Source organism: Chlorocebus sabaeus, chromosome 9 (assembly GCF_047675955.1).
Source record: "Chlorocebus sabaeus isolate Y175 chromosome 9, mChlSab1.0.hap1, whole genome shotgun sequence".
Classification (NCBI taxonomy): Eukaryota; Metazoa; Chordata; class Mammalia; order Primates; family Cercopithecidae; genus Chlorocebus; species Chlorocebus sabaeus.
The window spans coordinates 21936659-21963960 of NC_132912.1; the positions used below are offsets into that span (position 1 = coordinate 21936659).

General features: G+C 34.9%; 1 protein-coding gene across 1 annotated transcript in view; it reads right to left on the minus strand.

The window, feature by feature from the left end:
- DNAJC1 (DnaJ heat shock protein family (Hsp40) member C1) overlaps positions 1 to 27302 on the minus strand; it is a 236134-nt gene that overhangs the window by 154319 nt on the left and 54513 nt on the right. The window contains exons 2-3 of the mRNA XM_008002473.3: positions 6085 to 6186; positions 5547 to 5593 (exon numbers count right to left, since the gene is read on the minus strand). Of these exons, the coding sequence (XP_008000664.3) occupies positions 5547 to 5593; positions 6085 to 6186 (149 nt within the window). The remainder of the gene's footprint in view (positions 1 to 5546; positions 5594 to 6084; positions 6187 to 27302) is intronic.

Here is a 27302-nt window from a genome sequence, read left to right on the forward strand (position 1 = left end):
ATCTCTTATCAAATATTTTATCACCATCATAACTGAAAGTGCTATGTGTCTGTTAATAGCTACTATTTTCTACCCTACGTATACATTGTATTTAGTGCACACATTCAAGATAGCAAAACCTCATGCACTGAACACATTAAACAGAACTAGATATTTACTAGGCTATGTCTGTCACTCTAAATAACAGTCTCTAAGGATTAAGCTTTGAATCAATGCTCTATTGATTTTACTATCAATGAACATTATGGCTCACACGACTGGCCATTTTAAGGAAAGATAGCTTCCATTATAGTTCACTTTTTAGAATATATGCTGTTAAAAGATAAATTACTGCTTTCCTGATGAAACATTGAAAATACATTTCTTAAAGTACACACAGACACTATTTTCATAAGTTATTTAAGAAGAAATACTGTGTTGACACATAAAATTTAAAACATCACTTTATTAGGCTTTTCTGTATTTAAACATATAACACTGTTAAAATGCTCTGTATTTGGGATTCATACAAACTGTTCTCAACTATTTGTTAAAGTCAGATTAAGAATGTACAAATGTATGTGTTGTAAGATATAAAGAAACAGATCTCTACGATAAAAAATATCACTAATGCTAAAAATCACAGGGAATTATAATAGAATTTTCTTGGAAATGAAAACATTAATCATTTCCACACATCCAACATATGGCCTAATGGGTGTTTATTTCACTTGATTTTCTTACAATATACATCATGAACATAAAATAATGGTTACATACTCATTAGTGAGTTTCATACTATAATCTGCAATTCATGAAACATATTTAGGCTAATACAAACACTGGAAAACAAATTTAAAATTTTTTTCAAGTTACCAGCAGAAAAATGCATGGAAATTTAAAACATTACTATTTTTTGAAATATCAAATAGTAATTATGTAACTAAAATTAAAAATCTGTATATTATGAAAATGAATATTTAAATAATTCTAGCATGTGCCTAAATTATGAATTTTCTGTATTACAAAGCTGGAATTTTTAGTTTAAAACAATAATAACATAATTTCCATTTAGGTAACATTTTGAAACTTTGAATAAAAACTACTTGTACACACATTATAAACAGAAAACATGTCTAAATTAATTGCTCTCATTCTTCTTTGAAAAAAAATACATATGCCAAAAATTGTGGTACACTGCACTTTATTTAGGAAAGGTGCTAAAATAAATTTCCTATTCTCAGACTAACGTTTATTTTGATTCGAACACACCTGTAATCACATTTATAATAACTAGTTAATGAATTTATAAAAGTTTAACATATTAAGGCTGAATAACTATACTTTTAACTGCATTTGTAAATAAAACGTTATTTAGTAAACTAAAAACACATTCAACTTATATAAATATAGTAACATGAAACAGACAAAAAATTTTAAAGTTTCACAACTGGGTTAGCAAAAGAAGACTGGTTAAAAATTCATAATATATTTTAAACAAAAGTAGCTATGTTAATATTACTAAAGCGCAATCTAGTATATAAATGTAATGGCTGGTACTCAGTACTTTACCTCAACTAACATTCAGGGCACTCATAAAAATGTGTTGGAACATAGCTGGGCTACTGTTTCCCAAAATAAGTTAGCTAAAGAGTTTAGAGAAGGCTGCTAAGCTAGGCTTTCTTACAATAACCACGAAAACCTGTTATAGGCATGCTTTAATAATGACAGTGATTGGGTTTCAGAAATGCATCATTAGGCAAACCGTTAGGCAAGTTCCTCGTTGTGTGAACATCATGGTGTACTTACATTAACCTATGTGGTGCAGTTTCTACACATGTAGGCTACATGGTAGCCTATTGCTTCTAGGTTACAAACCTGTATAGCATGTTGCTGTACTGAATACTGTAGGCAACTATAACACAATGGTAAGTATTTGTATATCTAAACTCAGAAAAGGTACAGTAAAAATACCATATTATAATCTTATGGGACAAGCATTGGGTTTTTTTGTTGCTGTGGTTGTTGTTTTAGAGATGGGGTCTCACTCTCTCGCCCAGGGTGGAGTACAATGGCACGATCATGGCTCACTGCAGCCTTGCAATCCTCCCATCTCAGCCTCCCAAGTAGCTCAAGCAATCCTCCCATCTCAGCCACCCAAGTAGTTGGGACTACAGGCATGCAACACCACACCCTGCTAATTTTTTAATTTTTTGTAGAGATAGGGTCTAGCTATGTTGCCAGGGCTGGTCTCAAACTCCTGGGCTCAAGTCATCCTCCCACCTCAGCCTCCCAAAGTGTTGAGATAACAGGTGTGAGCCACTGCGCTTGGCTAGCATTGTATATGTGGTCCCTCATTGAGTGAAATGTCATTATGCAGTACATGAGTGTGTTTTCAAGCTGTAGTCTATGTTCTTGGGGGAGAAAAAGGCTTAAACGTTTATTCACAATTGCACTCCTAGGAATCTAACCAAGAGAAATGAAAACGTATGTCCATCTGAAGTTTATGTGAATGTTCACAGAAGCCTTGTTCATCATAGCCCCAAACTGGAAACAACCCACATGTCCATCAACTAGTGAACAGATAAATATAAGTGGTATATCCATACGATAGAATACTGTTCAGCAATAGAAAAGAATGAACTACTGGTATATGCTACAATATGGATGAATCTCAAAAACCTTATGTTAATAGAAGCCACATACAAAAAACTACATATTGCATGATTCCATTTATACGAAATGTCCAGAAAGGACAAATTTATAAATACACTAAATAGATCAGTAATTGCCTGGAGCTGCAGATCAGGGTGAAGAATTACTGCAAATGGGCTAAAGTTTTTTTGAAATGATGTAAATGTTCTAAAACTGGACTGTGGTGATGGTTTGCACAAGCCTGTAAATTTACTAAAAAGCATTTAACTGTACACTTAAAACAGGTGACTTTTACTGTATGCAAATTATACCCAAATAAGGACGTTAAAAAAATCAAACAAAGCTGATTTTTTCTTTTTCCTCTTTTTTTCTTTTGAGACAGGGTCTTGCTCTGCGGCCCAGGCTGAGCGCAGTGGTGCAATTAGAGCTCTCTGCAACTTCTGCCTCTGGGGTTCAAGCAATCCTCCCACCTCAGCCTCCTGAGTAGCTGGGACTACAGGCATGTGCCACCATGCCAGGCTAACTTTTGTATTTTTTGTAGAGACGAGGTTTCGTCATGTTGCCTAGGCTGGTTTCGAACTCCTGAGTTCAAGGGATCTGCCCTTCTCAGCCTCCCAAAGTGCTAAGATTACAGATGTGAGCCACTGTACCCAGTCAGCCTTTCCTTTTTTCTTTTTCTACAAAAAGTTATTTGGTTTGTTAATTTATCAATTTCACTGCTATTCCCTTTTCCAGCAAAATTCAAATAATGCATCTGATTTCAGAGAAAACACAATTATATAAAAGGGAAATAAATAGGAAACATGTCTGACAACTTCCCAAATTACCAATTCCTGGAAGGTTACACATTTGAAAGTATTATTTAATGAATATTTATAGTAAATAATTGTGATACCAAAAAGCATTTTTTTATATCAATATGTAGATAATCTTCTTTTGAAGATAATGCTGACTGTGCTCTTCTTTTTTTTCCCTAAAGGAATTATAAACATTAAGTAATTGTCTGCAGAGATGTCTGTCTCCTATGTTTAAATACTCACAGGTCACCTGGCCTCAGGCACAAGCTTTAGAGAAGTGATTCTTAGCTTGATTAGTTAAGACTTTTGCCTCAAGGAAAACCAGTTACCAAAGAGTTACTTGTGCCTCAAGGGGTATAAATACTACAGCTGTTTGTGTAACTGTCACATTCATTTTTTTCTATCAACTCTCTAAAATACATGAGAGAACTAATCCTAAAGAGATGATGTTATTTATTAATAGATGATTCCATGTTAATGAAGAAACAATTTATATATAAGAAGTGATTTGTTTTGAAAAGATAGAAATAATTTTGGTAACTGAAAGAAATTACAAAGTTTACTGACTTAAAATAACAACAAACAAAAAGAAAACACCTCAAGCCAAAGATATTAGAAGACTAAATAAAGCTACCTTTACAGACACATTCTTAAATGTGTGAAACAAAACTAGGGCTCACAGAGAAACTAACTAGAAAATATGCACAGAATGACCAAAACTTCTTTCAACACACTTCTCTGACTCTTTCAACACTATGGATTATCTCAAACCAGAGGAATGTCTGCTATGGTATCTGGGCCAATGCCAGCCCTTGTTATAAAGCGAAGAACACTTTAAGAGAAGATCTTGAATCCTTGTGCTTTGCAATCTGACAAGCAGAGGTATTCAAATTAAATGGTTAAGATGAGAATCAAGAATGGTAGCTAACATTTTAGGATACAGACTAATTCCAGATAATACATTTGAGGAAAGATTCAGAATGTAACAGCATAATTTATAGAGTTGTCTAAAGATGTATTACCCCCCCTATTGAAGGATACAGATATTTAATTAAGCTGGCTTTTGCCTAAATCTCAAATACCTAGGTGTTGTTTTGCTTTGTTTTTTAAAGGTACTCTTGTACTGTAGAACAACATTTTCAAATTTTGGATTGTGGTCCACTAGTGTCTCATGAAATCAATTTAGTGAACTACAACCAACATTTAAAAAAAATAAATAAATAAAAAACACCAGAAGACTAGTCTAGCCTAGAATAGAAAATGATGTGTTTAACTTGCAATAAGAAGTATTTTGTGAAACTATTGTTTTAGTTGTGTACGTGCATATGTGTTGTGGTATGACTTTAAAAACTTAGAAGGTTGCTGAAATGATGTCTACATTCCATACATTCTGTAGGAGTAGAGGAAAGGGGCCTCTGTGTAATCTCCTCTTAAGTCACTGGCATTATAAACTACTACATAAATATATTGCCACACTTCTGAAAGGGGCACAGAGAAGTCTTAGTGTGAGGGACTGCCTCCACTCTGAAGTTTAACCCTCAATGCAGAATCGCCGGAGCAGAGTAAAGGAAGGGAAGGAGGCAAAAGAAATAGACACAAGAAGCAAAGTTTTCTTCCACCCCTATCTTCTACAGGCTTACAGAAGCTTATATAATTGGGTTATTTTGAGAGTGAGGAAATATCAAGAAAGAGTACTAACTTGACTATCACTACGGTCTAATTCAAACATTTAAGGAATAGTGGGGGAAAAAGCACCAAGCACCAGGCACAGATAGGAGCTATTACTGACATATGGGAAAGAATGGACATTTATTTGAATTCAAGCAGTATTTGCATTTCCCAGGGCATAAACACTCACGTTAAAAGTCGTACTAAGGAAGCCAGGACTTGCTAACATGACTCATAATCCTGAAGCTTGTAAGTATCGAATCAATCTAGTGAATACTTTCAATAAAATTAACCCTGCTTCAAACACACATTTTTAAAACACTGCATTTCTTGGAAGGAACAAAAATAAAATACTAACATAACAAAATGTTTAAGGAGACTTAATTCTTTATAAACTGTTGCATGAAATTATAACATCTTAATTCAAAAGCAGAAATGAGCACTCACCTCTGCCTTCGTTCATCATCCTTTAAAACTTCATAAATGGCCACCAACTAAAATAAAAGCATTACTTTAAAATAAAAATACTCTCAACTATAAGAAATCATGTAGGAGGGTGAAAGCACTACAATACACATGCAGAAAATCCTATGTGCCCATATATACAATAAACAGATGAAATCTCAATTATAAGTAACACTTTACGTTTTGGTAGTACCTTAAGAGGTTAAAAATGCTTGATATCAAAATAAACCTTTGTGACAGTTACAAAAGTAATACTTATCTTAAAATGTGCATTTTAAAAACAAAAGCTGTAATTTAGACAAGAAAATTATGACAATTATGACCCTCCAAGAATTTAGAGATGCTAATACAAAATGGTAAAAATGTATTTTGTAGAAACTTGAATAAAAACATATACACTATATTTTAAACTACTACCTCATTTACAAATGAAAATATTCCATATATAAGTGAATATTTCTACCATCAACATATTAATACATTTGTCACAAAAATATATATAATAGCATATTTCACTTACTTGTCTAAACTGAGTTTCTGCATTTTCGTCTTTATTCTTGTCTGGATGTAAAGTTAGTGAAAGCTTACGATATGCTTTTCTGATGTCTGCAGATGATGCATCCTGGAGGTGGTAGGGGGAGGGGAAAATACAAAGCAAACTTTGTCAGAAAAAGAAATTCCCAGAACCTTGTTAAGATCTGAGAAGACAGCCAACCAAGTGCAGGACCCCAGGCAATGTAATTTGAGCAATCAGTCTAACAACCAGGCTATGCAACTAGCCTGACCCACATGACTGAACAATTATTCAATCTAATTTGGCTCTCCTCTTAACTTTTCATTAACATACAGTCATTTAAAGAAGACAGTATTTGGCGAAACTTTTCAAACACTTGCCTTCCTAAAATTAACCAATAAATCTTTTTCAGCAATTAGGAGATCAAAAAGAAACAAATTAAAAATTAATACACCTGTGTGCCTTCAAAGAAACTCTTTATTTATTGGCAAATGTTAAAGCCAATTTCTGAATCCCAGGCTAACCGTATGGTTTCTCTATTGTTATTTATATTGAGTTTATCATCTTAGCAACAACTTATGGAATCTCACTTTCACATGTCAAAAAGCATGCCTATCTGAAGAGAGTTAAATTCGCATTTATCAAAAATTATTATCATTAGAAAGAGTTAAATACACTATACTTATTTACTTAGTACTTTAAAGGGTATTTTCAATGTTGGCCAGCCTCCTCAGTCTGGTTCATAAAAATAAATTTGCCCAATATTTATGTATTACTAGTATAGTTTAAATACATTTAAAAGGTTACCATGGTTCAGTACTTAGATTAAGTGGATATTAAAATTACATTTTATATAATCCTGTGTGCACACGTAAAATCAGACATCATTTCTACATGGCCAGTATAAAATGCATAATAATAACAAAGAATACACTGTCAAGTAGGGTTTAAAACTTTCCTTGAGACAGTCTGATTCTATCACCCAGGCTGGAGTACACTGGCACAATCTCAGCTCACTGCAACCTCCACTTCCTGGGTCCAAGAGATTCTTGTGCCTCAGTCTCCGGAGTAGCTGGAATTATAGGCATGCGCCACCACACCCAGCTAATTTTTGTATTTTTAGTAGAGACGGGATTTCCCCATGTTGGCCAGGCTGGTCTCGAATTCCTGACCTCAAGTGATCCAACCACCTCGGCCTCCCAAAGTGCTAGCTAGGATTACAGGTGTGAGCCACCATGCCTGGCTGGAGTTTAAAACTTGATCTGTATTAAACTTAAAGTATATTCAAATAATATACTCGTATTGGGAAAAATGAGAGTAAACTTGCTTATTAAATGTCTCTCATTTGATAGCGGACTGTCATTCCAAAAACTACTAAGAAGTTCAAATGATGAAAACACCAAACCAAACCAACACAAAAAATCTATATACCTGGGACTAAATATTATCAATAGTTTTTAAATAGAGTTGGAGAGAGACAAAGTGAAGCTATAATTAGTCTGTCAGGCTTGTCTTTACAAATCATTATTTTTATTATCAGTTTTCTGGGCTTGTTGCTCCAGACTAGTATGTTACCCGGGGTGTGAGTATTTTTGTGACTTGTGGAAGGCTGCGGAGCTATAAAAATTAGTAAAGTACTGCAGGTAACATGGTTGTAATTTTCATTCTAATTTGCTTAATAAAATTGACATGTTCCCTACATAGACTACAGATAACGTGGTAGAAACAAATGATTATTTAATGAAAATTTATGATGAATCCTTTTGTTGAGCAAAGACATCAAGTGTCAACTGAATAACCAATCTCTAATTGGGATTTTAATCTTAGATTTTTTAAAAATTGGGACTATATCATAAATTATTCAACAAGTATATTTCATACAAAATAATAGCTATGTATTTTCTTCTATTACAAAATTAATACATGCTCACTATGTAACATTTCTTACTTAAAAATAAAAACAACTAATAGTAACCTAAGGCATTTCCCTGCTTCCAGTCTTGCCATTCTGATCCCCCAATCCTCCATTTTTCTGCCACCGTATGTACCCCAAATGTAAATGTGGCCAGACAGCTCTCCTACTCTAAATCCTTGAGCAGCTACCAGATGCCTTTGTCACCTATGTTTTCCAATTTTTTTTAGCCTTATCTCCCACCCTCTTGGCTCATCCTCCTGGTCCCCCAGATTATTACACCTTAGGATACAGTTCACCAACCTCATGTTGTTTTTCACCCAGCTACAGATACAGACAGCTCTCTTCTAAGGAACAGGGCTCTGTTCCTTATACACAAATATTGCCTGACTATTTTCCTCTTGAGAATCTATCCAGTTAGAGTTATTTCACCAATAAATTCTACCTCAAGTAGATACAGGTGAAAAACATGAAGATTTTCTTATCTACAAAGACATGCTCTAGATAAGCTGTACTTCAAACTAGCTTATGTTTTCATTTAATATTAGGTATTCAATGAATTCAAACTCAGAAAATATTGCTTCAGAATCAGATCTCTTTATGTTGGCTGTTTAGCTTCAGATTTGGGCTAACTTCCCAATGAGACAGAGTTTGGGGAAGGTAGTGAGAACAACTGTTACATTCTTGACCTGATAAAACTATACGGAACATGTCCACATAACTACAATGTGAATATGTTCCACTGGAGCTTTAAAGGTAAAGACCCTGGTATGTATTGGCTTGTCTAATACATTTGACATCACATTTCTATTAGAGGCCTGAATGTTAGAACATTCATCTCCCATATTCACTGGATTAGACGTTTTATCTCTCTAGCTTGGAGAGAAAATTTTTTGATAGCACGTGAGTGAAATGGCTATCTTTAACTCAGATCTACTGGATTCATCTGTTAGAATTCTTTTCCTTCTAAATGTGCAAGCTAACCATTCACGGTTGGCAAGCTAAACATGAATTATTAACAGTCAGGTGACCTCTATGAAGAAGAAACGTATCTTAACTTTTGAAAAACAAAACAAAACAAAACAAAACACTCTGAGGCTGGGTGTGGTGGCTCACGCCTGTAATCCTAACACTTTGGAAGGCTGAGGCAGGCAGATCACTTGAGCCCAAGTGTCTGAGACCAGCCTGAGCAACACGGAAAAACCCCATCAGTGCAAAAAAAATTTTTTAATTAGTTGGGTGTGGTGGCATGCGCCTGTAATTCCAGCTACCTGGGAGGCTGAGGTGGGCGTGTTACTTGAGCCCAGGAGGTTGAGGCTGCAGTGAGCCATGACTGTACCACTGCACTCCAGCCTGGGTGACACAGTGAAACCCTGTCTCCAAAACAACAACAACAACAAAACCTGAAAATAACGTAAGCTTATCAAAATGGAAACAATGCAATGGCATGTCAGCAAAAAACAGCATGTTAGGGAACTCCAAGTTCGTCCCTCCACAGAAACAGTGAAAATAACCTGACAAAAACTGTCAGAATCAACTTTATTTGATCTCTGAAAACTTGTCAAAATTTACAGCAATTAGGCAAGCACTTAAGAAAAAGATGATTCTCACTAAGGGTCTTAACGATGCCAACCTAAGGCCTTGGTTAGGTTCCTGGTGCCAGAGGGATCAGAGTTTACCTTGTTCTCAAAGATCTGTGGTTGTTTTGTTTTAACCTCTCTGTTGGCTTAAACTGTGTAAAGGGCTTGCTTTTATTTTGCCACACTTAGAACTCTGCCAGGATAGATGGGCCATCTGTCGTAAACATTTAAAGGCAACTTTATTTATTTGTTTTTTATTTTTTGTAGAAATAGGGTTTTGCCATGTTGCCCAGGCTGGTCTCAAACTCCTGAGCTCAAGCAATCCACCTGCCTTGGCCTCCCAAAGTGCTGGGATTAGAGGCAAGAGCCACTGTGCCTGGCCTACAGGGAAATGTATTAGCCAGTGCTGAATGGGGTAAGGGGTAGCAATTGAGGCAAACGATGGATATAATAAATTGTTTCTATAAATATAGAAAAAAGCTTGAAAGGATACAAAAATATTTTTATACAGCTACATATATGTTTGTGTTTTAAGCTAAGCATTATTACAAAAGAGTCAAAAAGATAAAAAATTAAAAAGTTCATCAAGTAGAAATGTTATATAGTAAGCTACGGTTAATTATCAAAAAGCTTAGGGATGTGAGGGGGATCTGGCTGCGACATCTGTCACCCCACTGATTGCCAGGGTTGATTTGGCTGATCTGGCTGGGTAGGCGGGTGTCCCCTTCTTCCCTCACCACTCCATGTGCGTCCCTCCTGAAGCTGCATGCTCAGTCCAAAAGGACAACCATCCCTGATAGAGGAGGACCAGTCTTCAGTCAAGGGTATATAAGTAGCTGCGCTCCCCTGCTAGAATCTCCGAACAAGCTCTCAAAAAGCTTGGGCACACAGACTGAAAAGTGACATGTTCCTTGTGAAAAGTGACATGACATCTAGTCCTACATATTCCTTGGAAACTAGATGGCCACGTGTGTGCCCAGGACAGAGCACATGCTCAGAAACACTTGAGAAGGCCCTAAGTTCTCGCTTCTGGCTGATCTTCAGGCTCTGCACAAGCAGAAACTGAAGATAAGAAAGATGTAAACTGCCCAACTGAGTATTGAAGGCATGGCCCCAAGATATACACAGTCTACTGGCAAACACTGGAAATATATATATATATTTATTTATTTATATTTATATAGTCATACACCACATAACAATGTTTCCATCAACAATGAATCACACATATGATGGTGGTCCCATAAGAATACAATACAATGGAGCTAAAAAATTCCTATCTTCTAGTGACATGTTACCCTTCCTAATGTCACAGTGCGATGTATTACTCATGTGTTTATGGGGAGGCTGGTGTAAACAAGCCTACTGTGCTGCCAGTTGTATAAAAGTATAGTATGTACAACTGTGTATTGTACATAATATTTGATGATAATAAACAACTATGTTACGGGGTTATGTATTTACTATACTATTACAGTTATTTCAGAGGGCAATTTTTAAAAAAATATGTAGAAGAAATAAAGTGTAAAACAGCTTCAAGCAGGTCCTTCAGGAGGTATTCCAGAAGGGGCACTGTTATAAAAGATGAAAGATGACAGTTCCAAGCATGTTACTGACCCTGAAGACCTTCCAATTAAATGACATGTGATATTAATGATCATGACCCTGTGCAGACCTAGGCTCATGTGTATTTGTGTCTTGATTTTTAACAAGAAAGTTTAAAAAGTAAAAAAATCAAATAATTTTAAATATAGAAAAAAGCTTATAAAGATACAAAAATTTTTTATATAGCTATATATGAGTTTGTGTTTTAAGCTAAGTGTTATTACAAAAGAGCCAAAAAGTTAAAAAGTTTATAAAGTAGTAATGTTACATAGTAAGGTATGGTTAATTTATCATTGAAGAGATCACATATTTTTAATAAATTTAGTGTAGTCTAAGTGTACAGTGTTTATACGATAGTGTACAGTAATGTCCTAGGCCTTCACATTCACTTACCACTTACTCAGTGACCCACCCAGAGCAACTTCCACTCCTGCAAGATATATTCATAGTGAATACCCTATACACGTACAGTTTTTACCTATTATACTGTATTTTTACTATGTTTAAATATGTTTAGATACACAAATACTTTTGTGTTACAACTGCCTACAGTGTTCGGTACAGTAACACGCTATACAGGTTTGTAGCCTAGGAGCAATAGGCTATACCATATAGCCTAGGTTTGCAGTAGGCTATACCATCTGGATTTGTATAAATATACTGCGACAGTCACACAAAGACAAAATTGCCAAGTGATGCATTTCTCAGAATGCATCCTTGTCATTAAGTGATGCATGACTATATATTTCTGGCTCCAACTCTTAAGAATATAACTGCCAAATCATTAGCTGACCAGAGATTCTAAGCTAACTGAACAGAAATTCTAGTGGCCACACACAGCACAGAATATAAACTTTATAAAAAGAGTCTACAAAAGTCACTAGACAAACAACACCAACTACAATAAGCAGCAACAAAAACCTCTAAGAAAGTAGAAAATATCACTGTCACATTATATATCTAAAATGTCTAATACTCAATAAAAAATTATGAGGCATGTAAAGAAACAAGAAAGTATGGTCCTCACACAGAGAAAAAAAATTAATAAGAAATTGTACCTGAGGAAGTCCATATATTGCATTTACTAGGCAAAGACTCTAAATCAATTATTTTAAATATGCTTAAAGAGTATGTACAAAGAACTAAAGGAATGTTTGAGAATAATGTCTCACATAATTGAGAATATCAACAAAAATAAACTTTAAAAAAACAAAATAGAAATTCTGGACTAGCAAAATACAATAATTGAAATGAAAATTTTACTAGTTGGGGCTCAACAGCAGGCTTGAGTAGGCAGAAGAAAGAATCAATGAACACTTAGATCAACAGAGATTACCTGATCTGGGGAGCAGAAAGGAAAAAAAATGAATAAAATGAACAAAGCCTAAGAGACCTGTGGAACACTATTAAAAGTACCAACAAACACATAAGGGACCTCCAAGAGGGAGAAGACAGAGAAAAGGGGACAGAAAACATATTTGAAGAAAAAATGACATCTAACTTCAAAAACTGATAGAAGACATGCACCTATATATCTAAGAATTTCAACAAACCCGAAGTAGGAGAAAACTAAAGAGATCCATACCTAGAAACATCATAATCAAACTGTTAAGAGTCCCAAAAGCAGCAACAGAAGCAACTTATCATGTATAAGGGATCCCCAATAATGTTAACAGCTAATTTCTCATCAGAGATTATAGGAGTTAGACGGTAGTAAAGTAATAGGAAAAAAAAAATCTATCAACCAAGAAGTCTATATCCAACAAAACTATCCCTCAAAAACAAAAGAAATTATGATATCCCAGTTAAAAAACTAGAATTCATTGCTAGTAGATATGCTTTATAAGAAATGCTATAAGGAGTCCTTCAAGCTGAAAGAAAAAAAAAAAGTAATTCAAATCAGCACAAAGAAATAAAAAACACTGATAAAGATAATGCTGTGGTCTGAATGTTTGCATCCCTCCAAAACTCATGTGTTGAAGTCTAATACTCCATGTGATGGCATTAAGAGGTGGGGACTCTAAGAAGTGATTAGGTCAAATGGGATTAGTGCCCTTGTAAAAGATGTCCCATAGACCTGTGCCTTTTTTGCCCTTCTGCCCTGGGAGGACACACAGAAGGGACTATCTAAGAGGAACGGGCCCTCACCAGACAGTGAATATGTTGGTACCTTGATCTTGGACTTTCCAGCCTTTAGAACTGTGAGCAACAAATTTCTGTTGTTTATAAATTACCCAGCATAAAGCATATTGTTATAGTAGCACAGACTAAAACAGGTAACTACATAGATAAATATAAAAGTCATTATTAATGCATTTTGGTTAGTAACTTCAATTTTACTCTATATGATTTAAAAGACAGTTACATAAAGCAGTAACTATAAATATGTCATAAACAATATAAATCTATGTCTATGGCAGACATCATATACATAAAAATGTAATCTGTGACAATAAACAACATAAGGAATAGGGAATAGTGCTTGTTATACGAGCAACATTTTTTATTTTCTTTTTTCAAATTAATTTTTAATTTTTCCTTTCTGCATCTAACATTCTAACAAAAATTTTTACACGATTGAAACTAAATTGATATTAATCCAAACTGGATTGCTATAAATTAAGATGTTAATTGTAATTCCCATGGCAAAAACTAAGAATATAAAGATCTACAGTAAAAGAAATGAAAAGTGAATAAAATAGTTTTATTTTATTTATTTATTTTCTAGGAAAAAAAACTGAATACAAAAAAAGGCAGTAATGGAGGAACTGGAGAACAAAGAAGACATATAATATATAGAAAACAAATAGCAAAATAGCAAAAGTAAGTCGCTCCTTGTCTGTAATTACCTTAAAATTAAATGAGTTAAATTCTCCAATTAAAATGCAGATATTGGTAGAATGAATTCAAAATAAACATGACTCATCACAGCAAGTCCTCACGGTCATTGATAAGGTTCTCAGATACTGCAACTTTAAGTAAAATGACATACAATGAAAACATTTTTTTGTTCATGCTATAACGAAACAACATTGAAGGAAATGATGCTATTTAAAGACTTACTGCAAGGGGCAGTTTCTAAGACTCTACTGATGATGGCAAGAGAGGATTTACTGTACATGGTGTCTATAAGAGACTCACTTTAGAACCAAAATACAAATAGGTCAAAAGTGAATGGATGAAAAAAGATATTCCTTGCAAACAGTAATTAAAAGAGAGCTGGCTGGCTATACCAATATTAGGCAAAATCAATTTTAACACAAAAATTGTTACAAAAGACAAAGGACATTATTTAATGACAAAAAGGTCAATCCATCAAGAAGATATAACAATATAAATAACATAAACATGCACCTAACAGAGCCCCAACATAAATGAAGTAAAGATTTAACAGAACTGAAAGGAGAAATAGATAATTCTACAGAAATGGAAACTGCAATATTCCACTTTTAATAATGACTGGAACAATCAGGAAGAACAGTAAGAAAACAGAAGACTTGAACAATAGTGTAAACCAGCTAGACACATCTCACAGACATCTATAGAACATTCCACCCAAAAAGAGAATATACATTTTTCTGAAGTGTATATGGAACATTAGCCAAGATATACTGTATTTTAGGCTATTAAATAGGTCTCAATATATTTAAAAAGACTTAAATCATACCATGTACCTTCTCCAACCGTAACAAAATAAAATCAGAAATCAATGACAAAAGGAAATTTGAAAAATTCACATGAATGTGGAAATTAAACAACACATTTTTAAACAATTAATCAAAAAGGAAATTAGAAAATACTGTGATATGAATGAATGTGCCATTATGTTGTCTCTAAACGACTGTGAATGTGTTAGAAGACCATCCTCAGTAGCAGGAGAGAAGCCTATGCTCTTTTTAAAAGAATAAAACTGAAAAGCTCTTTCTTCCTTTATGTTTAGAATGTTTGAGACTAAAACAGGAAAGGCCGTAAAATATCAGGGTTTTATTAGTTGTTAGATATTTCTGTTTGGATTCATTCCTTCTGAAAGATTTTAATTCATTAATGTTAATAGTTAATCATAACTATTTCTTCTAATTAAAAACAACTGAGGATTAAGCAAGAATAAAATTAAATCACGATATTTAATTTTTAAAGTAAAAAAATCACTAGAGAAGGATATGAATGAAAATGAAAACATACCATCCCAAAACATAGGATGTGGTAAAAGCAGTGCTCAGAAGAAAATTTACAGTTATAAACACACGTGAAAAAAAAAAAAAAGAAGAAGAAAAATCTCAACCTAACTTTCTACCTTCCATGGTCACTATCCTAAGTTTTGCTACGTAACAGCACTGAAAAATCTGCCTTAGGTGACTCAAGGCAAACTTATTATTTTACTTTTTATCAGGGATTGGCAAACTGTTTCTGTTAACGGACAGATAGTAAATATTTTAGGCTCTGTGGGTCAAACAGTCTTCATTACAACTATTAAATCCTGCCATTGTAGTAAGAAAGCAGCCACAGACAATACATAAATAAATGGGTATGGTGGTGTTCCAATAAAACTTTATTACAAAATCAGGTAGTGGCTGCTTTTGGCCCAAGTACTGTAGTTTGCCGACCCTGATTTTAATCACTGGATTGACAATAATCTAAAACTCATTCCATTTATACAGTGTCTCCACAAATGTGATACCCACATTTTTAGGTGTGCCAGGTAGTAGAAAAATATTTGGCTAGTTAACCAAAACCAAAACCAAAAGATCTTATCCAGGATCTGACCAAAGGAAACTCCGTTTTTCTGTTTGTTTGTTTTGTTTGAGACAGAGTCTCACTCTGTTGCCAGGCTGGAGTGCAGTGGTGTGACCTCAGCTCACTGCAACCTCTGCCACCCAGATTCAAGAGATTCTCCTGCCTCAGCCTCCCCAGTAGCTGGGACGACAGGCACACGCCACCACACTCAGCTAATTTTTGTATTTTTAGTAGAGACAGGGTTTCACCATGTTGGCCAGGATGGTCTCGATCTCTTGACCTTGTGATCCGCCTGCCTTGGCCTCCTAAAGTGCAGGGATTACAGGTGTGAGCCACCGCTCTCGGCCCGCTCAAAGTAAACTCTTCTTAATGAAACTTCTACTCCCTTGAAAAAGACTCAGGAGTATTAAATTGAAGGGAAGATCATCTATTTGGCTATCAGATTCACTGAGGAAGGAAGACAACATTCATCCAAATTATATTTAGGAACTTCAAACTCTAATTGACACCTGGGACCCTTAATTTGTACAGTGTTATTAATCAAGACCAACTGCCTCAAAGTTAATACAGTCAATGCACTGCATGACATTTTGGTCAATGATGGCCTGCATATATGATAGTGGTTCCTGTAAAATTATAATGGAGCTGACCTATATAGGAGTATCATTTTAAATCTTTTTACTATATTTTTACTGTACCATTTCTATGTTTAGATACATAAATACCACTGTGTTACAAATGCCTGCAGTATTTAGTAACATGTTGTACAAGTCTGTAGCCTAGGAACAATAGTCTATACCATGTTGCCTAGGTATATGGTAGGCTATACCATCTAGTTTTGTAAAAGTGCACTCTATGATGCTGGAACAACGACAAAATTGCCTAACGATGTATTTCTCAAAATGCATCCCCATCATTAAGCAATGCTTGACTGTAATTCCATGTCATCTTTCTCAATGGGTCTTTGGGTCATTTTCGTATCTGATTTATCGATTAAAAGCTCAAGCTAAACTCTTACTAATGACTTTGCCCTCTTTACTCTGACCTTCACATGTAAATTTAGCAGTCAACACAGCTTTCTCACCCCATGTCAAACCTCTCAAAAAAAAAAGCAACAAAAAAACCAAAACAAACATATGTGTCTGTACACAACTGCAGTCATCACTAGAAGAACCAAATAATAGGGACATGTAAAGGAAGTTGTCTCTGGTGAGTGGATCAGAAGGATAAGGCAGGAAACTTGGATTCATCGCAGTATCTTCAGGATTAAAAGATTTTACACCAGATGCATATAAAATTTAAAATAAATTGAAAAAAGAAAATGCTTTAGAAATAAGTTTCAAAATAAAAACTAATTTTCATGGCAAAAATAATAAATACAATAATATAGTTTATTTCATTATAAATTTTAAGTCTGGGCTTCTATGGCCAATATCCTACAAAAGAAGTAGGGGGAGGCTTTGAGTTTCTCCATAATAGATCACTGTTAAAGTCAACCTTCTTTGGAGAGATGTATTAAAATTTATGTAAGATTATAACTTTAATTGACTTCCTTAGCCTTAAACTATATACAGTAACCAGTGATAGGTTAATCTATACCAAATCCTGGCTATTGATAAAGAACATTTATTATTGAGAGTCAAGGTCAATAAGAATGATTTCTTGACAAATAAGAAAACAATTTCGAGCACAGTAGAAGAATGTATTCTGCTCCTTTATTTTAGGAATACATTCTGTCCCCTATTTTAAACTAGTATCTAAATAAATTGAGATTAATAACACATTTATTTGAGTTGGATACACCTCTGTCCTCTCCATAAGATTAAAAAGGTAAGCGTTCTCCAAAATATAGATAAACAAAATACAGCCGCTTCAAGAGACAGCTGCTTCTGATATCTAATTACTGGGGGAATTGAGTTGGCAGGAACATCAGACCAACTATTCACAAAACAAAATAATCATTTCTATAATCTGGTAACTAGATCTTAGACTAAATCTTGCCACTGATTTATCTTGAAAAGGAGGTCCCTTTAACAAGTCAATAGCCAGGGGAGAAAGAGAGGGAGGAGAGACAGTTTTATAATAAAGAGATTTAAGAAATAGAACAAATGTAATGTATGTAACTTGTTTGACCCCTGATTCAAATTAAACCAGAGTAAAAAGGCAGTTTTGGGACAACTAGGAACATCTGAATAAAGACTGCTATACTAGATGCTATTAAGGAATTATTCATTATATTGGATGGGATAATAGTATCCTGGGTATTTAGTATCTCTTTATCTAAAGAGATGCAGAGTGAAGCACTCAGGAATAAAATGTCATAATGTCTGATATTCATTTTAAAATACTTCAGAAAAAAAGGATAATATAGGAAAATGATAATTATCAAATGAGTGATGATTAAATATAGAATTCATTAAACTATTCTCTCTACTACTGTTTAGAAGAAGTTTTTCATAATTAAAAAAAGCATAAATAGTGAACAATAAATACAAAAGTATTATGATTGGTAATTTGTAATATACATATCTGTAAGTGTTCTTAAAACAGAAGAAATATGCCATAAGAGACAACCTAATAGTGGCCTAGAATTTTCAAAAAAGAAAAAAATAAGAGGAAGTCAACCAAGAAGGGTAAGTGGTAAAGTAAAAGCTGTTATTTGATTTTGATTTATTAGTAGAAAAGTATAGGTTTTATTATCATCTTTAAGGATGAGAAGGTAACCACTATGTAACAGAAAAGCATATAAAAATTTCCAAATTAATAGAAAGAAATTTTACTAAGCCAACAAAAGAAAACTTAAAAAAGTATAACAAATACTACAGACAAGAGAGGAAAAACAAAATCAAGCATTTGTTTCTCATTAACCCATACAAACATATACTGAGTTCCCTTATCAAAATACAACTGATCAACAAACTAACTTTGAAACAAAATAGAAAAGGCAGAAAACGGAGATGAAGAAAAACAGACGCAAACAAAAGAAAAGCAATAGTGTTGATATTAATAGTGGAAAATGGGAATTCAGGGTCAAAAGCAAGTAATAAAGAGTGGTAATAAGTAATGATAAAAGGTCTAATCCACTGAAAAGTTAAAACAGTCATAAACCTTTATTTTCTAAACACTCCAAATTCATTCACATAACAACAAAACTCCTAAATATAAAAACTTGATAAAAACAATCACAGCAGAATATTTTAATATACCTCTACCAGAGTACGACATAGTAAGTAAACAAAAAAATAAGCAAAATTATAGAGAATTTGAATAATAATTTTTAAAACACTTTGAGATGTTTATGTTTACAAATATAAGATATATAGGATAAATATAAGTGGCCGGGCGCAGTGGCTCACACCTGTAATCCCAGCACTTTGGGAGGCTGAGGTGGGCGGATCACGAGGTCAGGTGATCGAGACCATCCTGGCTAAAAGAGTGAAACCCTGTCTCTACTAAAAATACAAAAAATTAGCCGGGCGTGGCAGCATGCGCCTGTAGTCCCAGCTACTCGGGAGGCTGAGGCAGGAGAATGGCGTGAACCCGGGAGGTGGAGCTTGTAGTGAGCCGAGATGGCGCCACCTGCACTCCAGCCTGGGTGACAGAGTGAGACTCCGTCTCAAAAAATAAAATAAAATAAAATAAAGATAAATATAAGCATACAAATATAAATATTACCAGCAGTTAATACCAAGCCTATATTCACGGTTCATTAAAAAAATGAGTAATAAGTCTGGTCACAAAGGAAGCCTTAATTCTAAAACTTAGAGATAGTACAGACTACATTTAAAAATAATAATCAAATAAAATAACCATCAGAGATCAAGATGATTTTTAAAAACCCCAGCAACTTACAAGTTAAAAAAAAATTTTTTTTTCAAGACAGAAATAAAAGTTTAAATTACAAATAGCCTAGAAATGAATGAAAGGGAAAATATTTTACATCAAAATCTATGAGAAATGAAATTCTACATACAGGAAAATTTATGCAGCTTTATATGCTATTATTAACAAGACAAACTAACAATGAATGAACCAAGTGCCCAGGCCAAGAAAGCAGAAAAAGAACAATTAAAATACACCAAAACAAAGTAGGAAGAAGAAACAGGTAAACATAATTGCAGAAATTAATAAAACAGAAAAGGGAAAAAAGCTAGTTCTTTTGAAATGCAAGCAAAATACATTAATTCCCTAGCAAACATAATTAAAATAAATATACCAAACAGAGCGTGCCTCAACAGCTACTTAAACCTCAGCTTTCTTATCTGGAAAATGGTCACATATTTGCTTTACCTTCCTTCCTTCCCTCTTCTTCTGCCTACCGTACCTTCCAATAGCAATGTCAAATGAGCTCATCTGAAAGCTCAGCCCAGTTGGTTCTAAATGTGACATAGGGAACATTACAATCTGTCATTCACCTAATACTGTTGTGTATTTATTTCCTTTCAGACACAGACTGATCCCTAATTCCAGAGCTCCAGTTGCCTTTACAGGGCTTTTTTCTGCTGTGGTTCCTGCCAGACAATCTTGTTCTTGGCTGTCTCCTTTCCAAACACAATAGCCCTATCCTTGAAAGTCAACCCAGAGCATAGTTCCCCTGCCCACAGCAGGATCTTTTAAACACTTCAGTGACTGCTATTGCTAAACTGACTAGTCCAATTTCCCAATGTTATGTTTCTACCCTGCATGTAGTCAGGAAAGTGAGAAAGATGACTGCAGTCAACTGCAAATGTTGGTTTCAAATCCATGCCACGCCAGCAAAAAAAAAAAAAAAAAAAAGGATAGGCACCGATGTCTGTAAAGGGAAAAGCAAAAGCAGCAGAAGCATGGCCTCTATCTCATTTCCACCTCCTAAAACATACACAAGTACATCTCATGGGCCAAATCTACCTTATATCCAGAATACTTGCTGCAAGTGGATCTGGGAAACATAGCTTTCAACACTAGGCAAAATAGGAAAGGACACCGGCATGGAAAAATAAATGTTGAAACCAATCCATTGTTTTTATCACATAAAGGGTTTTTTTTTTTCATATTATCCTCCAATTTTAATAAGCAAATTTTTACAGTATGTAAAAACACTGATAAATTCTCAAAATAAAAGTGCAAACCAGTAAATGTAATAGAATGATACTGGATGCTTTTCTTTACATCTCTGAAATTAATTCACCTTTTAAGGATGTATCCTTATCTCCATATAAATAGACATGTAATATTCCATTCCATATTTACTTTCTCTTCAAAGATTGTCAGGGAAATTTTCTAAGTTTTTCATAGTATGGTTTGTAAATCCCTTGAAGACAGACCGACTCTTTCCATTTTATATATTGTTTTAAGTTCCCACTGCAGCTGCAGTGGCTAACTGATCATGGCAGTTTCCTGGTCCCAGTGACTTCCTGATTGTAGCAATCACAGCATGGCACAGGTAAGAGAGATTAGATAAGTCTAGGAAAATCACAGGGGAGAGAGAATTAAAATACTGTGGAAGAGGGGAAGTTAATTTGTCTTGGATAATCTGCAAAGGAGACAGAATCAAGAGTCTGTAAAAAAAAAAAAAAAAGTCAAATCATGTTGTGCACCTTAATATATACTATTTTTGTCAATTATACCTCAATAAAACTGGAAAATAAAAATAAACAGGAAAGAGAAAAAATGTTATGAGAACTTCTGATGAATTAGATTGGGAGTAAGGTTGTATATAATAGATAACTTGTGGGTATCAGACTTGCATAAGCAAGGATACTGATAACATCTGCAGAAATAGGAAAACACTGGAAGAACATCTGTAAGCTAGAGAAGACAATGCGCTTGCCAAGTAGGTGGTGTTTTTGAAATAGTCAAGTGGAACTGCCAGTTAAGCATCTGGTTACATAGGTCTGAAACTCAAAGTAGTAGTTTGTATTAGACATATATAAATGTAGAAGCCATTGGTATATGAAGAAAAGTCAAATAGGTATGAAAGAGATTGCTTAAAGAAAAACAGAAGAGTGGTAATACATGAAGGCTTAAATGAGCTTTGAAGAATGTCAGCATTGTCAGTACTGCTGATGTCAGGTATAATGAACACTAAAAGTTATCAACTGGACGAGCTATTATGAAAATCCCTGGTAACCTTGGGAACAGCTGTTTTGTTAGAGTAATGGGTACAGATACCTAAGAAGAGTGGTGTAAAATGAAGGTAAATTTTCAAGAAATTTGGCTGTTGAATGGAAAAAGATATGTGGCTGGGAGAGACTTTCTTGTCTTTTTAAAGAAACATATCTACATAAATACTTATGATAAAGATGTAATTGAGAGAGGACTTTAAATATAGGTGACAGCAGCACTGACAGTATGTTTCCAGAGCAGGAAGGGGTAGAGTAAGGGACAGAATCCAAAATACGGGAGACAAGGTGGCATTCAAAGAGGGGACACCATTAGCAGGAAGAAGGAGAGGATACATGTAGGTCTAAGTCTGTGGGTTGGTTGTAAGATGAAAGTATTTGAGTATAAATAGTATAGATTCTGGCCATATATAAAATGTCATGGCCAATAAAAGTTGAGAGGGGAATTCTTTGAATTAACAGGCATGAGGGTGCAAGTTGATAGTAAGAGAGATCTTTTACGTCCTTCATCAGAGGTGTCTGAAAGGTTGCAGTAAGAGAAAAATGGACATGTAGATGACATGGAGATAGGACTGGTAAGATAGTCTGTACAATTTTGCCCAGCTGTTCTTTAAAAGAAGATCTATAGTGATTAATTCTACATTTAACTTAACCCTTTCTCTCCAAATTAGTGTTTCTTCATATTTCCAACTTTATACAAAATAACTGATAATTTAGTAATTTGAGAAGTGATAAATGCAAAATCAAAATCATACTAATCGCTGAATAAAATAATTCAAATTCCTTTCTTTTCCTCTTTTTATTTTTGCTCTGTCACCCAGGCTGGAGTGCAGTGGTGCAATCTCAGCTCACTGCAATCTCCACCTCCCGGGTTCAAGCGATTCTCCTTCCTCAGCCTCCTGAGTAGCTAGGACTACAGGTATGTGCCACCACACCTGGCTAATTTTTTGTATTTTTAATAGAGATAGGGTTTCATTGTGTTAGCCAGGATGGTCTCAATCTCCTGACCTCGTGATCTGCCTGCCTCTGCCTCCCAAAGTGCTGATACACATGGAAATATTTTATAATCTATACATTTTATATCCAGCCATTAAATATATTAAAAGTACTCAATTTCCATAATTACAGAAAAAAAGCAAATTAAAGTCAAAGTGAGATACCACTACATACCTACCAGAATGGCCAAAATAAAAATGTATCTTTATAAATATTTTATTTTTATAAAAAAGATAATTAGTCCCAAATGTGAAGGCTGTGGAGCAACCACAACACCAACGCACTGCTGGAAGGAGGATAAACTACTATAACCATTTGAAAATGGTTTGGCAGTATCTACTAAAGCTGAACATACACAAACCCAGCAATGATACAGTAATTTCATTCCCAAGTATATATGCAACAGAAAAGGACATATAAACTCATTAAAAGATATGTACAAGGATGTTCAGAGAAACATTGTTCATAACAGTCCCAAATTAGAAACAACCTAAATATCCATCAAAAGTGGAATCTATCAATAAAATGGGATCCTGCTATGGTTTGAATGTGTCCCCCTGAAAGCATGTGTTGGAAACTTAATCCCCAAGCCAACAATGTTGGGAGGAGTGACCTAATGGGAGGTGTTTAGGTCATGAGGGCTCCCCCTCATGAATGGATTAATGGCATAAAAGGACTTGAGGTTGCCAGTTCCATCTCTTGCTCTCTCTCATGCCATGGGATGATGCAGCATGAAGGCCCTCACCAGATGCTGTCACCTTGATATTGGACTTTCCAGCTCCAGAACTGTGAGAAAGAAGTGTATTTTCTTCACAAAGTATCCAGTCTGTCGTATTCTGTCATAGTGAAACAAAATTTCATGTGCATGATGTGCAAAATGTTACGCTGATGTCATGTGCAAAATGTCCTGTGCATGACATTGAGAAGCAGAAGCCAATTTAAGAAGCAAATTAGCAAGTAATTTAAAAAATCAGTATCAGAATACACATAGCTGACCCTCGAACACCAGGAGTTTGATCTGTGAGGGTCCACTTAAATTCAGATTTTTTTCAATAAAAGTTATACAAGCAAGCCTGCCTCTCCTGACTCCCCTTCCACTTCCTCCACCTCTTCTGCCTCTGCCATCCTTAAGGCAGCAACACTAGCCCGTCCTCTCAGCCTACTCAATGAGAAGATGCAAAGATGAAGACCTTTATGATGATCCACTTCCACTTAATGAATAGTAAGTATATTTTCTCCTATGATTTTCTTAATAACATTTTCTTTATTGGAAGAATACAGTATATGATACATATAACGTGTAATTGTTTGTTAGTGGTAGGCTACTAGTAGTTACGTTTTGGCAGAGATAAAAGCTATTCATGGATTTTCTACTGTGCTGGAGGATCGGCACCCCTAACCCCTCTGTTGTTCAAGAGTCAGCTAAAATTTGATACTGCATATCTTTTCTATGAAGCTTAGCAGCTCCAGAAGCCAGGAATTGTATACAACTTTTGTTTCTTCAGACAAATTTTATTATGCAATAGATGCTTATTATTTCCTGATCATTATCCTTTAGGAAGTGTTTCATAGTTCTTATCTCCGAAAATAATTGAAATATTTTATTACATTTGACTTTTGACCAAAATTGTAGTCAAATTATTTGTAATAATTTATCATTCAACCTTTGCAGAAATGACAAAGCAGCAAGGCAAATACATAGTTTGATTTCTCAGATCTCTCTCTCATGTCATGATTCAAACATATGGGATATAATAAAAGTATTAATACTAACCAGTCCTTATTTCCTTCCTTGCTTTTTGTTTTTGTTTTTTTTTTTAGATGGAGTTTCACTCTGTTGCCGAGGCTGGAGTGCAGTGGCATGATCTTGGCTCACTGCAATATCCACCTCCCGGGTTTAAGTGATTCTCCTGCCTCAGCCTCCCAAGTAGCTGGGATTATAGGCATGAGCCACCATGCCTGGCCCAACTTGCAGTCTTGAATGTTAAAGTATCTATCAAATATGAATATTTGAACTTCTGCATATTTACTACTTGCAAGAATGCCAGAAATCATTGCACAAAATAATTCTAGGAGCAAAGTAAATAAAATGTTGAATCTAAGAAGTACTTAGATATAATATCATAAAAATCTTCAAGTCAGTATTACTGAAATTAATGTGGAAATTTCTAATTCCAGGCAGTGTGTTTGGTGACCTGTAGTATATAGCACAGGCTCCCTTGGCCAAGCTTTTGCTTTCTGAGGTTTCAGTTACCCATGGTCAACTGTAGTCTGAAACTATTAAGACATTTTAAGATGAGAGATCATATTCACATAACTTTTATTATAGTATATTGTTGTAACTGTTCTATTTTATTATTATTCCTGTTAATCTTATTGTGCCTAATTTATAAATTGCACTTTATCATAAGATATTAATATATAGGAAAAAACATAGTTTCAGGTGCCCATTGGGATTTTGGAACATATCCCCTATAGATAACGGGAGACTACTGGATATTAGGAACCCAGTTAAGGTTCAGAAAGAGCTTGGGACAAGTTAAAAGTACCTCTTTTTAAAAATGTTTGCCACTTATCTCAGTTTCATGCTTCACTCCCTCCCAATTGGAGAATTTCTAGGATAGAGACGCTAGTAAAACTCATTTAATTAATTCAGAAGAGTAGCCAAATTGTATCTGTCTCAGCATGAAGTCAGACCTTATCAGTTACAGTGGAGGCAATATTTTTAAACTTTCGCTCATCTTCAGTAGTTAAAAGTTTAAAAATCTGTACGTATATTTTGGTTAAGTGTTTTCCGACTACTGCAAAACAAACAAATGAAAACAGGAAAAAAAGGAAGATTCCAGGAAGGGACATGAAATAACTGTACCTAACCAGTTTTAAAATGAGGGTTTAATTTGCTTCCTTCACATTACATATTATGAGAATTAGAAATAAATTGCTGAAATAATTTTCAGATATATTTGAGTATAGTTTATTGTTCTCTGCTTTTAACCAATTGGATGATTTTGAATCATTTCTAGAATTAAAGAGTTATATCCTAGTCTATTTTGAAGTATCCATGCTTCAATAAGTGATTGCTCCCTTGCCCTTCTCCCTCCCCTCACCTCCTTCTTTTTTTTTTTTTTTTTTAAAAAGAAGATGGAGTCTCTCGCTTTGTTGCCCAGGCTGGAGTGCAGTGGCGGGATCTCGGCTCACTGTAACCTCCACCCCCAGAGTTCAAGTGATTCCTGCATTTCAGCCTCCCAAGTAGCTGGGATTACAGGCACCTGCCACCATGCCTGGCTAATTTTTGTATTTTTAGTACAGACAGAGTTTCTCCATGTTGCCCAGGCTGCTTTTGAACTCTTGACCTCAAGTGATCTGCCCGCCTCGGCCTCCCAAAATTTTGGGATTACAGACGTGAGCCACTGCGCCCGGCCAATAAGCGATTGCCTTTTATTGACAAACTAAGTAAATCAGTCCTCAAAACCTTTGGAGTTAACTTGGTAACTGGGAGAGTTAAGGAGGACTGCCATTTTATGAAATATACAGCACACTTTTAATCTAGTTGTGTATTTACTGGTGTGTCATTTTGCATGATGACTAGTGTTTAGATCTGGGTTGATTTCATTCAAATTTGCTTTAGTTTTTGCTTAAATGAGTGTCCTATACTACAAATGTTCTTAGTCCAATTTTCCATGTCATATAATTTTCTCCTGTGGTAGTCTACAAATGCAAAAATATGTAGTCATCCACAGAATTTTTGTCTTTTTTCTTTTTGAGACAGGGTCTCACTCTGTTGCCCAGGCTGGAGTGCAGTGGTGCAGTCCGCCTCACTTTATTGTGCTTTAGTACATGTTGCGGCTATTGCATTTTTTTTTTTTTTTAACAAATTGAAGGTTTGTGGCAATCCTGAGTCAATCAAGTGTATGGGTTCCATTTTTCCAACAGCATGTACTCCCTTCCTGTTTCTGTATCACATTTTGGTAACTCTCGCAACATTTCAAACATTTTCATTATTATTACATCTGTTATAGTGACCTATGACCAGTGATCTTTGATATTACCACTGTAATTATTTTGGGGAGTCACGAACTATGCCTATATAAACTAGTAAATTTAATCAATAAATATTGTATGTATTCTGACTGATCCAACGACCAGCTGTACCTCCATCTCTCTCTTTCTCTTTGGGCCTCCCTACTCTCCAAGACTCAACAATATTGAAATTAGGCCAATTAATAATCCTACAGTGATCTCTAAGTATTCAAGTGAATGGAAGAGTCACATATCTCATATTTTAAGTCAAAAACT